The sequence below is a fragment of the Protopterus annectens genome, chromosome 13.part0, assembly GCF_019279795.1.
Source record: "Protopterus annectens isolate FY-2018-M chromosome 13.part0, PAN1.0, whole genome shotgun sequence".
Taxonomy (NCBI): domain Eukaryota; kingdom Metazoa; phylum Chordata; order Ceratodontiformes; family Protopteridae; genus Protopterus; species Protopterus annectens.
Window position 1 is genome coordinate 365,460,470 of NC_056747.1, and position 13,489 is coordinate 365,473,958.

At 43.8% G+C, this 13,489-nt stretch overlaps 1 protein-coding gene across 1 annotated transcript in view; it reads right to left on the minus strand.

The window, feature by feature from the left end:
- ABHD17A (abhydrolase domain containing 17A, depalmitoylase) overlaps positions 1–13,489 on the minus strand; it is a 938,418-nt gene that overhangs the window by 196,268 nt on the left and 728,661 nt on the right. The window contains exon 3 of the mRNA XM_044053973.1: positions 6,676–6,855. Coding sequence (XP_043909908.1) covers positions 6,676–6,855 — 180 coding nt within the window. The remainder of the gene's footprint in view (positions 1–6,675; positions 6,856–13,489) is intronic.

Consider the following 13,489-nt stretch of genomic DNA (forward strand, 5'->3'; position numbering starts at 1 on the left):
ACTTGCAGCCAGGACTGCTGAGGTGGTTACTTCAGGGAGTGAGCTACACTGTAACAGTGAGACTGAATGTGAGCCACAGCTGCTTGTGGGTACTGATGTTCCCTTGGACAGGGTAAATACAAAGGTAGAGGTGAGTAGTAGTACCCAGGCTGACAGTGAGGCATCACGGTCAGAGAATGCCAGACTTCCTGTGGAAGGGGAGCTGGGAAGGGTTACAAGGAGAGACTTGAGATAGGCTCAGCTCTCAGACCCTACATCGCAAGGCCTGAGGCAGGTAGCTAGGGAGGCACCAGATTCTCAAGGGAAGGGGGAATCTGTATACTGGGACAAAGGGTTACTATACAGAGAGTGGACCCCTGAGGGAGGGCTAGAAGATGAGAAAATACAGCAGTTGGTAGTGCCTACAGCTTACCGTCTGGCGCTTCTAGCCATGGCCCATGATATTCTCTTTGCAGGTCATATGGGCATACAACGTACAAAGAGGCGTATTATACAAAACTTCTATTGGCCTGAAATTTCCAGAGATGTAACAGGGCACTGCAGGACCTGTGAGCAGTGCCAAAACGTAGGCAAGGCAGGAGACAAGGTGAGAGCTCCTTTGATGCCTTTGTCTGTGATTGAGGAGCCATTTCAGAAGGTAACTATGGATATTGTGGGTCCTCTGAGTACCCAAAGTTCCACAGGGAAAAAGTATATCCTAGTGATTGTGGGAACAGAACTCGCAACCTTCTGCATCAAAAGCAAGTATACTACCTGTTGTGCTACTAACAATGCAAACAGACTTGACAAACAGCACTAAACTTCTCTACCCCTGAAGAACTTTGCAGCACAAGAAATCTGGAAAAAGCCAAAATTTATTGGGGGGGGGGGGGAGGACAAAGGCCCAAAACCAGGGAGTGGGACACATTTTAAACGCTGCTTGTATAATCTTAGAAAATTGCGTGAATAAAATATTTTGGTGTTAACATGCATTTCCTGAAAGATTGGAAGACTGAAACAAACTGCTTTATTTAGCAAATTCAGTTTTCACTGATTTGCCAGAAAACCACAAATTGTAAGAGAAACACAGACCAAAAGTATGAGCCAAACATTCCAGAGAGTCTGTGAAACTTTGGACAGTTAAGAGCTATGGACTTAACTCCTTGAATCACAAGTGCTGGTATGGGTAGACAATTCAGGCTCTTGCTTTTTGTACCCAAGGTACAGGGTTTTAGCCTGGGTAACCCTAACCACCAGTTACACATACCTGGGGCATCACACACACACAGCAGACACACAGCAGACGCACACCTACCTTACTTAACTTGAATGAAATGATTCAATGTAACAAACTTGAATGTACTTAACTTGAATCAAATGATTACTGCAACGGACTTGAATGATTCAACTTACTGAATTTAACTGGATGATTCAACTGAAAACGGACTTGAATGATTCCACATACTGAACAGCATTGAATTCAACTTACCTGCCTGGCGGAGGAGCCTGGGGAAACATTGCTGCTGCTCTAAATATCACTGTTGCCGAATTCCAGCTGCTGTTCTAAACTTCACTAATGCAGAATTCCGACAGGCTGCTCATGAAGCTGACATCATCACGCATGCCTCTCCACGTGATGACATCAGCTAAAAATAAAAAAAAGCCAGGAAACTGGAAATAAAGGGGGCCATTTGTGAATTCATGGCTCCCCATTACTTGGACCTCAAAACTGGCAAATGCTGAGGAATTCGGCACGGTTGAGGTATGCCCATACAGAAAGTAAAGGCTAGAACAAGGAAACAGTACATGAGTTAAGTCTCCTGCTGTGAGCGGTCAATCACAGCAGTTAAAAGCTCAAATTACCCTTAGCACTTTGACAGCTAAGGAAGGTAGGTGTGAAGGGGGATGGGAGATGAGTCAAAGTAGTGCAATTCGGGTTTCACAAAAAAGTGCAGTTTAGCTATTCTAAAAAGCAGCAGCAGTAAAAAGCACTTTGAAAGACTGTTCTTTGGCATTTGCACTGTGTTTTAAGTAATCACTGAATGACATGAAATGTTACTTAAAACTGTCTGAAAGACAGCAGTGTCTTCTTCTTTTGGCTTTTTCCCGGTTAGGGGTCACCAAAACAGCAATCTATACATGTAAAATCAATGCAGTGACACGAAATTTAGGAAGAAAGAGGCCTGTGTGATGGAATTTTTTTTACAGACAAGCACTGCATTATGGGATAACTAGAGGCAGTCTAAACAATCAATTACTTCAAAATGCCAAACCTCATGTGGTCAGACTCAAATTACCTACAAATAATATTTAAAACCTGTAAATAGTACGAGAATAGTGTTAAAATGTAAGAAACACCAAACCATGATGAAATAAATATGTTTTTTGAGTCTGTAGGTGCAGTTCATCTTTAACAGAGGTGCAGACCATCTCTAGTAAAGATGACGCCAATTATTAAAGTTAATTAGATTGCCCTTGAATGCTGACATTATTCTGGGTGACTGGAATATACCACTCAAGATCAGTGTCCTTCCTAATTTTATTTTGCAGCAGCTAAACAGGACTGTAGAATATTAATCGGCAGAATATGAAAAATAGATACGGTACTACAACAGTGTGCATCTGAATCGCTCTTCTTAATGCGTCTCAGCACCTCTTCCATTCTGCCTACAGAGCTTGAAAGTTTGAGGATTTAGGAACTTCAGGCATTTGCGCTTTTAAGACTTTTACTTCGAACTTTTATACTTCATGACAAAACAATACACACACATTTATATATATATATATATATATATATATATATATATATATATATATAAAACACACACACACACACATACAGAACATAAATATATATATATTTATATATATAGATATAGATATATAGATCTATATATAGATATGTGCGTATTGAGATTATACAGGTCCCTATCAGTTGACTGAGTTTTCAGAAACTCAAAATTCATATGGTAGAGACCTCGAAAACTCAAAGCTTTTGAATGGAGATTGTGGTACACTGTGGATTGGGAAATGTACCCTTTTCCTCATTGTAGTGCGATCTCGGAGTTGGCATATTTAGTTTGGGGGGGGGGTGGGGGGTGCAGGGGGGCTTGCCCCCCCTTATAAAAACAAAGGTAGATTTTTTTTTTTTTGATGTTCGAGTTTTCCGAAACTTGATCATATGGTCTCAACCATATGAATTTTGAGTTTCTGAAAATGCAATCATCTGAAACGTACCCATATATGTATCTATAAAACAAGTATGGTTTTCATCTTATCAGCTGGTCTATGGAAGGAACCAACTTGATGAGGCTGGTTTCATTCCTTCGACCAATCATAACTTGACAACTTTTTGCAGAACATCCCACATTCAGTGGTGTGCATGTCAAGGAACAATGTATGCCATTATGTCCATCACATACTTGTATTAAGTGTGTCCTGCCACAAAACCTTTTTTTTTGTAAAGTGCCAGTGCTTGCCCCCTTCATTACCTACAGTCCCCTCTCTGTTGGAAGTTGATATGTGCAAGAAGTACACTCATTAGATTCAGCCAGGAAATTTTAGAGGGAATCCTCTTTCCTAGAGGGCCATAGAAGTAGTCTCAGTGTACATTCAAATCTTCCAAAATAGCATCCATGCTAAACACGATAAACATTTTCAGGACAGGAATGGCTTAGGTCTCCTCAACATTTTTCTAAAATACACAGAAATATACTTCTAGGAGAAACAGCAGCACAAGGCCAATCCACACCATCTCCTGAGGTTCAATACAGCACCATAAAAGGGTAATTTGGAAAGGACTCGCTGCCCTTACCTGTCTCACAGACAGCAGCTTTCAGATGTTCGGACTGATTATTAAAACCTGAGAGAAAGGAAGCTCTACTCTCCCACTACTTTCCGACATGGACTAGAAGGAGGTCTCAAGTAACGGTGAGCATATGGCCAACACGCATCAGCTATCAGGTGACAACGTCATTCACATTCATGCATGAGCCCAATGAAAGTGGCTCAAAGGGGAGAGAGGTCTGCTTTTATTTCAGTGTTGGCATCAAGCTTTATTGCCCAAGGGTGTGGTCTCAAGCCACTGAACCAAGCTCCCATTAAACATAAAACATTTAATGATATCTAAGCACTGTACTTCCACAGTGGTGTATGACGGACATTTCACTGCCATCTCCCTTATCTGTGACTGGCTGGTCTTGCCATGTCTGAAGGCATGGCACTGTAAGGAATACTTCAGTCTCAAGTACCCCCAGCCCTTGACTAGGTGAATCAATATGCTGCTTCATGAGATCAGGCTAGTTGGCCTCAAGCTCCAGCCAGTCACTTTGCAGGTTGAGCGGTAATAGCATCTTGCAATGTGCTTCCAAAGTTAGAGCTAGAGGCAACACTTCCTTCAGGTTACTTGTATTTTGCAGAGGTGGAGGACTGGTGTGAAATTTAGTCCTCGCTTTTCAAGAAGATCAACACCTGTAGTATTTGGAGAGCTAACATGAAATGGATTTACCTCTGGGAGATCAAGGCCAAGACCTAACTTCTTAGCTTTTACACTTGTGGAGATGCTTCAAATGATGCTGTGGGCTGTATGGTGGACTCTGTATTTTATGTAAGAGATCTTAAATACTGCCATATTTATGGCTTCAAGTTAGAACAGAAGTACCTCTCTTAAGCATCAAGTAGCAGGGTTAAACCCCTAGCACTGGGGACTATGCTTGATATCATGTACCTCCAGTAATGCAACACGCAAGTCTGATGCCATTCTTGGCAATGATTTGTTGGTCACTAAGAAACTTAACTGACAGCATAAAAAAACAGGAACATGTATAAAATTAAGAATCATGATCTAAACCACACATGTAGCAAATGAGAAATGGCAGAGACTGAGATTAAAGGGAAACTTAAGCCACAGACGTGATGCCAGTGAGTACATCTGAATCAAGTGCTCAGCCTATTTACTGTTAGCATGTTCTTAAGGAATCACAAACCCTGTTTGATAAATGATACACCAGTGAACAGGACTCATCAAGAAACGTTCTTGATGTCAAATATATAGCTATATATATCTATATATCTATATATATATATATATATATATATATATATATCTATATCTATATCTATCTATCTATATCTATATATATATATATATATATATATATATATATATACATAGATATACATATATATATATATATATATATATATATATATATATATATATATATATATATATATATATATATATATATATATATATATATATATATATATATATGTGTGTGTGTGTGTTTCCCCTTGACCTGATGGACACGCCAAAACACCGACGCTCAGAAGACCGACTCCAGAAGACCGACGAGACAGATGATTGACAAGGTGAAATCCCGACAGCCGAAACACCGACATGGGTAACGTGTGAGCGCGACTCGGTAAGTGTGCGATAGTGAGGGATTTAGCGTTAGGGAGCGGACAGGTAAGTGTGAGATAGTGAGGGATTTAGAGTTAGGGTGCGGGAAAGGTGAGTGTCCGGTAGTGTCGGACTTAGGGTGCGGGTAGGGTAAATGTGCGATCGTGACGGACTTTAGGTTTAGTGGCGGGTTAAGTGAGTTAGGGTTAGGGTGCGGGTAGAGTAAGTGTGCGGTAGTGTCGGACCTTAGGGTTAGGGTTTGGGTTACGGTTAGTGCATGTATAGTTGTGTGTAATGTGTAGTTTACGTTTTGTGTGTCGGTGTTTTGAGTGTCGGTGTTAGGTTTTGTGAGTTGTCTGTTTTGTGCGTTTTCGGTCTTTTGGTGTCTGTGTTTTGGGTGTCGGCTTTGTGGCGTGTCGGTGTGATAGGGATCTATATATGTGTATATATATATATATATATATATATATATATATATATATATATATATATATATATATATATACACACACACACACACACACACACACAAGGACAGAAACTGCAAATAGATGAAGGTTTGATACATCGAACATTTTTAATACTTGCACAAATGAAATAGTCATATGATCACAGAATGTCAGCATTACATTGTGGGAGGTCACCATACAGCTGGGAGTGGGAATTTGCTCTTTTCCTGTAGTTGTGTGATCTCGGAGTTGGTATATACAAGTAAAAGCTGGTGGTGCTGGTGGGGCTTTTTTTTGAAATTTTGACTTTTGATCTTTTGAGACAGATATTTTGAAGTCTGAGGAATTTACTTTTCAATCACATGAAGTACAGTCAGAAATGTGTACATTTGCACAATGCAGATCTGAGTCTGATTACCATTAAATTACATCCACAGTCAGGAAGATGGCTACAACTATTGCAGCTAATGCTTCTGCTCACTTGTTCCAAGCATTCAGTCTACTATTGTGCTAAGTCTTCTACTTTTAAATAGTTCAAACCGTGCTTCCTATTGCAATTTGCAGCACTTTTGTATTACTTGCCACTTGGGCAAAGGCCAGGGCTGAAAAGGGTCTTTTGGGTCAGTTTGCTTACTTTGTTAAGAAATAAACTAAATACTGCATAATTTCAAGTGGATCATATGGTCTTTAGTTTTCCAAGGTATACAGATAAAAAAAGTCTTGAATTAGTTGTACCTTTCATGAAACTTTTTTTTTCCTTTTCAGAGGTGCATAGCAGTTAGAGACAAAAAATTCACATGTACTTCACAGAGATAGTGAACTATTTCAGACTATTGTACTTACTTAGGAAAGGCATCAAAGCAGTACGTTTTCTTAGTATCTGGAAAAGCAACTCGCATGCCTGAAGTCAACGGGGAATGAAGAACAACAGCAGCACATTCATATCGTGACGCTAAATCAACTGTGGGGACAGTACCAATGCTCTGTCCATACAAGATGATGTTCTCAGGGCTGATGCCATACCTAAAAGACAAAATATGACATTCTGAGATGCCCTTCCAAACTGTTAATTTCAGAGTAAAAATCCAATTTTCAAAACAGACAAATACATCAGATGACTTGGCAAAAACAAGTCTGCCGACTGAGGACTTCAGGTCCTGCATCAACCTGATGTCCACTAAACCATTTAACTACATGTTGTTTTAACTTTAACACCTTTACTGAATTATCACATAACACGTAGGTAAATATACTTTAATATAAAAGAAAACAGACCATACTAACAGGTTCCCAGTTGCATACTTGTATACAAAAGAATATATGTGATGTGTAATATATCATCAATCCAACATTACAAAAATAGCTCAATTCTTGCCTTCCCTTATTCACTTCTCCTCCAGAACATTATTCTGCATGTATTACTCCCACAATTTCCATTTATTTTTACATAATTTGTGCATAACTTCCACCTCCAGGCCTTTTATCTCTGTTACAATATTCAGTACTTTAAAGACAGCTGACTTAGACTTTGATTTCCATTTTCTAGTTACTGCTTTTTGGCAGCCACCAACAAGGCCTTACTACGTCTAGGCAATTCTGATCCTGTGTCTTGACTTAAAAAAAGAAGTTATGTCTTACCGTAACGTTCCATCTGAGTTGTTGATCATCTTCCAGTCATCACTGATGGGTTCGGTTCCGAGCCCTCGGAACCGAGTCTGCCTTATACCAAGCTTGCATGCACCAAAAACTCTCAAGCTAAGCTGCTACCCACAATGCCCTTTGCTCAGTTACCTCAGATCGAGTTTGCATGCAACATATTGAGAAAGAATAAGCCAGAGGCCATCTCTGCGCAGAAACTCTAATACACCACGAAGACCCAGAAGATCCGCCAGGAACCTTAGGAGGAGGTCGGTGGGACTGTGTGATGACTGGAAGACCAACAACTCAGATGGAACGTTATGGTAAATAACTTCTTTAAAGTTGTTAATCTTCTTCCTATTCATCACTGATGGGACAGAGTCCCCAGCTACTTGGAGAACCTGGGTGGCCCTTATGGAAGAACATTCCTGAGAACTATTGAGCCAAGCCCGCTCTTCCCCTGGAGATCAGATCCAATTTGTAATGCTTGATAAAGGTGTTGGGCTTACCCCAAATGGCAGCTGCACAAATGTCATCAATGGAGGCCCTAGAATGGAAGGCAACAGATGCTGCAATAGTCCTAGTTGAGTGAGCTTTGATTTGGCCCGGCTTAGATACCTCTGTAAGAGAATATGTGAAGGAAATGCAATCCCGGAGCCATTTAGACAAATTAACTTTTGATACTGCACCTCCCATTTTAGGGCCTGCAAAGGAAATGCAAAGCTGGCCTGACTTGCGGAATGACTTAGTTCTGTCCAGATAAAAGCGTAAATGTCTATGAACATCCAGGGAATGTAGGCAGTACTCTCCCTTGTTCGAGTAATTTGGGAAAAACACAGGGAGCTCAATGGACTGGCTAATGGAAAAGTCAGAAACCACTTTGGGGAGGAAGGATGGGTTAGTTTGAAGTGATACTCTGTCCTTATGAAAGATCAGATAAGGGCTCTTGATACATAACGCTTGTAACTCCGAAAGTCTTCTTGCTGAAGTTTTAGCCACCAGGAATAAGGATTTCCAAGACAAAAATTTTAGGTCACAGGTGGCAGCCAGTTCAAACAGGGGCAGAAAGAGTCTGCAGAACCCATGACAAATTACATGCCTCCACCAGCTGTCTGATGGGAGGCCTGCTGTGAAAAATACCCTTGAGGAAGGTCTTGCAAAGACGAGAGGAGATAAGTGGTACTCCTTCAGACCCATTATGAAAGTTGGAAATAGCTGCTAGATGGACTCAGATGGTAGAAGCCGAGGCACCTTTGTTGAACAGCTCAGCCAAATAATGAAAAATAGTGGCGGCGGAGGCTGCAAATGGGTCTAGATCCTGATTACGTGACCAAATAGAGAATCTTTTCCATTTATCCCTGTAAAGTTTTCTGGGGGGTGGTTTATGAGAAGCCAAAATAATATCTCGAACAGGTGAAGAAAGGGTTTCTTGCCTGGCAACTAACGGAAGTGGAGAAACCAAGCTGTCAGCTTGAAGGTGGACAGATTCGGAGGAGTTGGCCCTTGCGGGTGAAAAATTAGTTCCTGACGAGTGTCTAGGATCCAAGGAGGTCATAACAGATGAGGTCTGAGGAAGGGAAATCACACTTAACGAGGCCAAAAATGGAGCAATGAGGATCACTTTGCTTCTCAACTGAATCGCCTTCTGCAGAAAGAGGGAGATCAGAGGAGTCGGAGGGTAAGCATAAAGGAGACCTGTGGGCCAATCGTATACTAGAGTGTCTCTTGGTGACTTCCAGAGACGGAGAAAGAGGGCAAAGTAGCTGCTGCATTTTGCATTTGAAGGGGAGGCGAAAAGGTCGCAGCATGGCTGGCCCCAGCGACTGAAAATTTCCATTGCCACACTCGGGTTGGGAGACCACTCATGCGGATGAAGTATGCATCTGCTCAGTATGTCTGCAATCACGATGGAGCTCCCCGGGATGTGCATTGTGATCAGGAAGTGGTTGGAAGCTATCGCCCATTGCCAGATTCTCATGGCTTTGCGACAAAGGGGGGTAAGACTTGGTCTCTCCCTGTTTAAGTAGCAGACCACAGACATGTTGTCCAACTGGACAGCAATCGTTCCGGATGGAAAAAGCGGATGAAAAGCTTGCAACACCAACAGCACCGCTCAACTCCAGGACATTGATATGCAAATTGGCCTCTACATCGGACCACATGCCTTGGACTGACTTTCCCTGGAAGTGCCCCCCCCAATCAGGGAAGCATCCGTATTAACCATGGCGCTGAGCTGTGAAACCTGGAAGGGACGACACCAAAGATTTTCATCTGCATGCATCCCCCAGAGGAGGTCTTGTTTGCAAATGTTGGTGATGAGAATCTTTGAGTTCAGGGGGTGAAGATTGGGTATCCACTGGGCCTTGTAGTAATCTCATGTGTAGTCTGGCTAAGGGAACTATGGGGATGGTTGCGGACATAGATCCTAACGCTTGAAGAATCTCCCTTGCAGACACCTTGCTTTTGCAAAGTATCACCTGAACTTGTGCCCTGAGTCTCTGAAGCCTGTGGGGAGGAAGAGAAATTAGGCATGACTGCATGTTGAATATTGCACCTATGAATTTCAGTTGTGATGGATGGAGGTTTGATTTCTTCCAGTGTATGGTGATGCCTAATGACCCCGCTAGGGGGCAAGGTGTAGCGGAGGGCCCTGACCAGGAGACACCTGGTGGGGGTGGAGAGGAGCCAATCGTCTAGATATGGAAAGACCTGGAATCCCTGAAGTCTCAGATGAGCTGTTACGACTGCGAGACATTTTGTGAACACTCTGGGGGCCGTCGAGAGACCAAAAGGCAGGGCTCAGAACTGGTAATGATAGACTCCCAGCCGGAAGTGAAGGAGGCTCCTGGAGTGTTTGCCCATCTTGATATGGTAATACGCATCCCGGAGATCTAATGAGCACATCCACACACCCTCCTACAGATAGGGGAGGATGGACCGAATCATGACCATGCAGAACTTGGTCTGAACTACTGATTTGTTTAGATGAGAGAGATCCGGAATGGGTCTCCAGTCCCCTGTTTTCTTTGGCACCAAAAAGAATCTTGAGTAGAACCCTGATCTGAGGGGACCTTTTGGATGGCTCGTTTTTGAAGTAGCTTTCATATCTTGGAAGCTGCCTCCTCCCTTTGACTGGGTGGAACATCGGGAAAGGATTTCGGAGGTCTTAGATAAAATATTAGTGGAATATGGTAGCCTCTGGTAATGATTCTTTGCACCCACTGATGGTTCATAATGGAGAGCCAGGCATCTTGGTGCAGAGAGAAACGTGCCCCGACTGCTTCCAGAGGAAAGCAATCGGGCAGCACCGCAGGAGCGTTGATGTGGTCTACCTGAGAAGGAATCTCTGGAGCCCTGGTTCCGGGGTCCCCCTCTGCCCCAAAAGGGACATCTTCCATTATTGGAACCCTCTCTGCCTCTAGAGGAGTCCTCACCACATGCTTCAAGGACCTTGAGACTTCTTGTGCCACATTTTTCTGCTCCTCTGGTTCCTGTAGAATGAGTGCTGAGGTTTGGAAAAGCATAGGCCAATGGCAGACAAGGTCTTCCCGTCTTGCTCGCACCTGGCTAGTGTATCCTTGGACCTTCGCGCCAAACAGAGCCTAGTGCTCAATAGGGGCATTTAGAAACAAAGACTTGAAGGAGTCCGCGAGGTCACAGATGTGCATCCAGGAATTACATTGCATGACTACGCCTGCACCCGCAGCTCTAGCTGCTCCTTCATTTGCGAATAACAGCAACCTCATGGATGAATTTGATAAGGATTCTAGGGTGGCAAGTTGGGAAGCAACCTTATCTTGTGCTCCATCCGATACTTGACTCGCGAGAGTTCGGAGATAAGCTCTCTCTGGAGCCTCGTAAAATGTGCCATAAAGTTCAGAGACCTAATCGCGAAGGTCGCTGACGCAAAGATTCAGTTCCCTAACCTGTCCATTGCCCGGGACTGTCTGTTGGGCAGGTGAACTGCAGGACTCTCTTCTGCAAGGTCCTTTTCAGTGGCAGCCGCCACCACCATAGCCTCCACTGGTAAGCATCTGGACCAATGGGGTTGATCTTCTGGAGGGGAAGAGTACTTTGTCTGATCTCTTGGGGATGGCCTCAACGGAGTTGGGGTTCTTCCAAGCCCATTGCACGAGAAGCTTAATCAGCTCATTGGAATGGGGGTCACTCAAGAAGTAGAAGGCAGAGAGAGAAAGGCCTGCAGGAATATGGATTCCTCCGAGGAAGGGGTTGAGGACTTCCAGTCACCCCTCTGTTTCAAGATCTCCATGATGTCCCCGGAGGAGACATAGTCAGGGGGCGACCGTGGCGACCCTTCCCCATCATCGTAGTCCGTATCCTCTGTGACTCCTCCGGGAAGTCTGTGTCTCTCTCTTACACACCCATTTCCGAGGGGGTTCTTCGGTGGGAACATCTGAAGAAGACTCGGAAATTGAAATGCCCTGAACAGGGGTCTCCTGGGCCTTGCGCTCTTGGGGTCCTGGAGGGGGTAGACTTTGACAGCTGCAGCTCAGAGGGAACTGGGGGAATAACCAACTGTGGAGGACTGCTGGCAGGAAGAGCCCTCTCCATCACCTGAAAAGCGGGCCCACCCGAAGAGGAATGGGAGCCCGGAACCGAAGAAGACTGAATCAGAACTGGGGTCACACCCCGCTCCAGGCAGTCCGCCCCCAAGGACGGAACCTCAATCACACTCGGAGTGGTAGTTACCCACTGCTCTGAAGACAGGGCCGACAAAACCATCAGAACCGACACCGGGAACGGGGGCTCAACCCCCCAAGCATGAGATTGAGGAAAGGTGGGTTCCAAAGGAACCAGCACCCAAAGGGATCTTGGAACCTCAGACAGAGTTGCTGTTGGCACAGAGAAAGGAATTCCACTGTTAAAAGTTGGACAGACAAGCCTCGGAACCGAGGGATCCAAGGGAGGAGAGTAAGTAGGGGTTGCTGGAGAAAAAGACCCAAAGCTAGGAGTGGGATAGGGTCTAGGCGAAACAAATTCCCCTAACAGTCAGCTGCTGATCAAAAAGTTGCACCACATCCAATATGGAAAGGCTCCTGGTGGATCTCACCGATGCACCTGAAGGGGAGTCAGGCCAGTCCAAAAAGGGGCTGCTGTCATGTCCGGCAAACAGGACCACACTGGATGAGTATCGGGTCTGTGGTGTGTCACAGAAAGTACAGTTTTGTACCTACCATAAATGTAGATGTCTGAACTGGATAGCATCTGCAGTCCTAACAACTGGTTGTCCTGTCGTCAGGCAGCCCTTCAGTCGGCCAGATTCCAAAGTCGCCCCAGATGCCAGTAGCCCTGAAGGCTAAAAATTTGATAGATGCCAATGTTTTCAAAAAGATAGAGGTAAACACAAAAATAAGCATGTATGTACATATATACAAACAAATACTAAACACCCTAGGAGTACCAAGATGTATCCAGTTAGGACATCTACATTTATGGTAGGTACAAAACTGTACTATGTCCTTCATGGATGCATCTGCAGTCAAGAAGGCTGTGGTAGTGGCTGGAATGAGGTCTTATGTTCTGTGGAATTGGTTTTCCATGGAAGGAGTACAGAATCGTATGCAATTTCCTATCCATTTGGAGATTGTCTGTTTGGAAATAGCTTTTCCTTCCCTTCCTGTTGCATAGCTACAAAAAGTTGGTCAGTCTTTCTGCTACTTTTCTGTTTTGTGGGTTGGGAAAGAAGGTGCCATTAAGGCCTGTAGTTCTGAAACCCTCCTTGCTGAAGTAATTGCCAGTAGGACAGTAGTTTTCCATGACAGGTGTTGTAGGTCTGCTGTTGCTGCTGGTTCAAAGGGTGATAGTGTCAACTTTTCTAGCACAAAGTTTAAGTCCCAAGCTGGTAATGGTGGTTTCCTTGGAGGTTTTACATTCTTGATTCGAAAAACAGGTGGATCAAATCTGTGTTCTGCTGAGATAGCTGACACATGTATCTTGATGGAGGAGTAGGACAGGCCTGAATGAAGAAGGTTGGCCAGATACTCCAGAATGTTAGGCA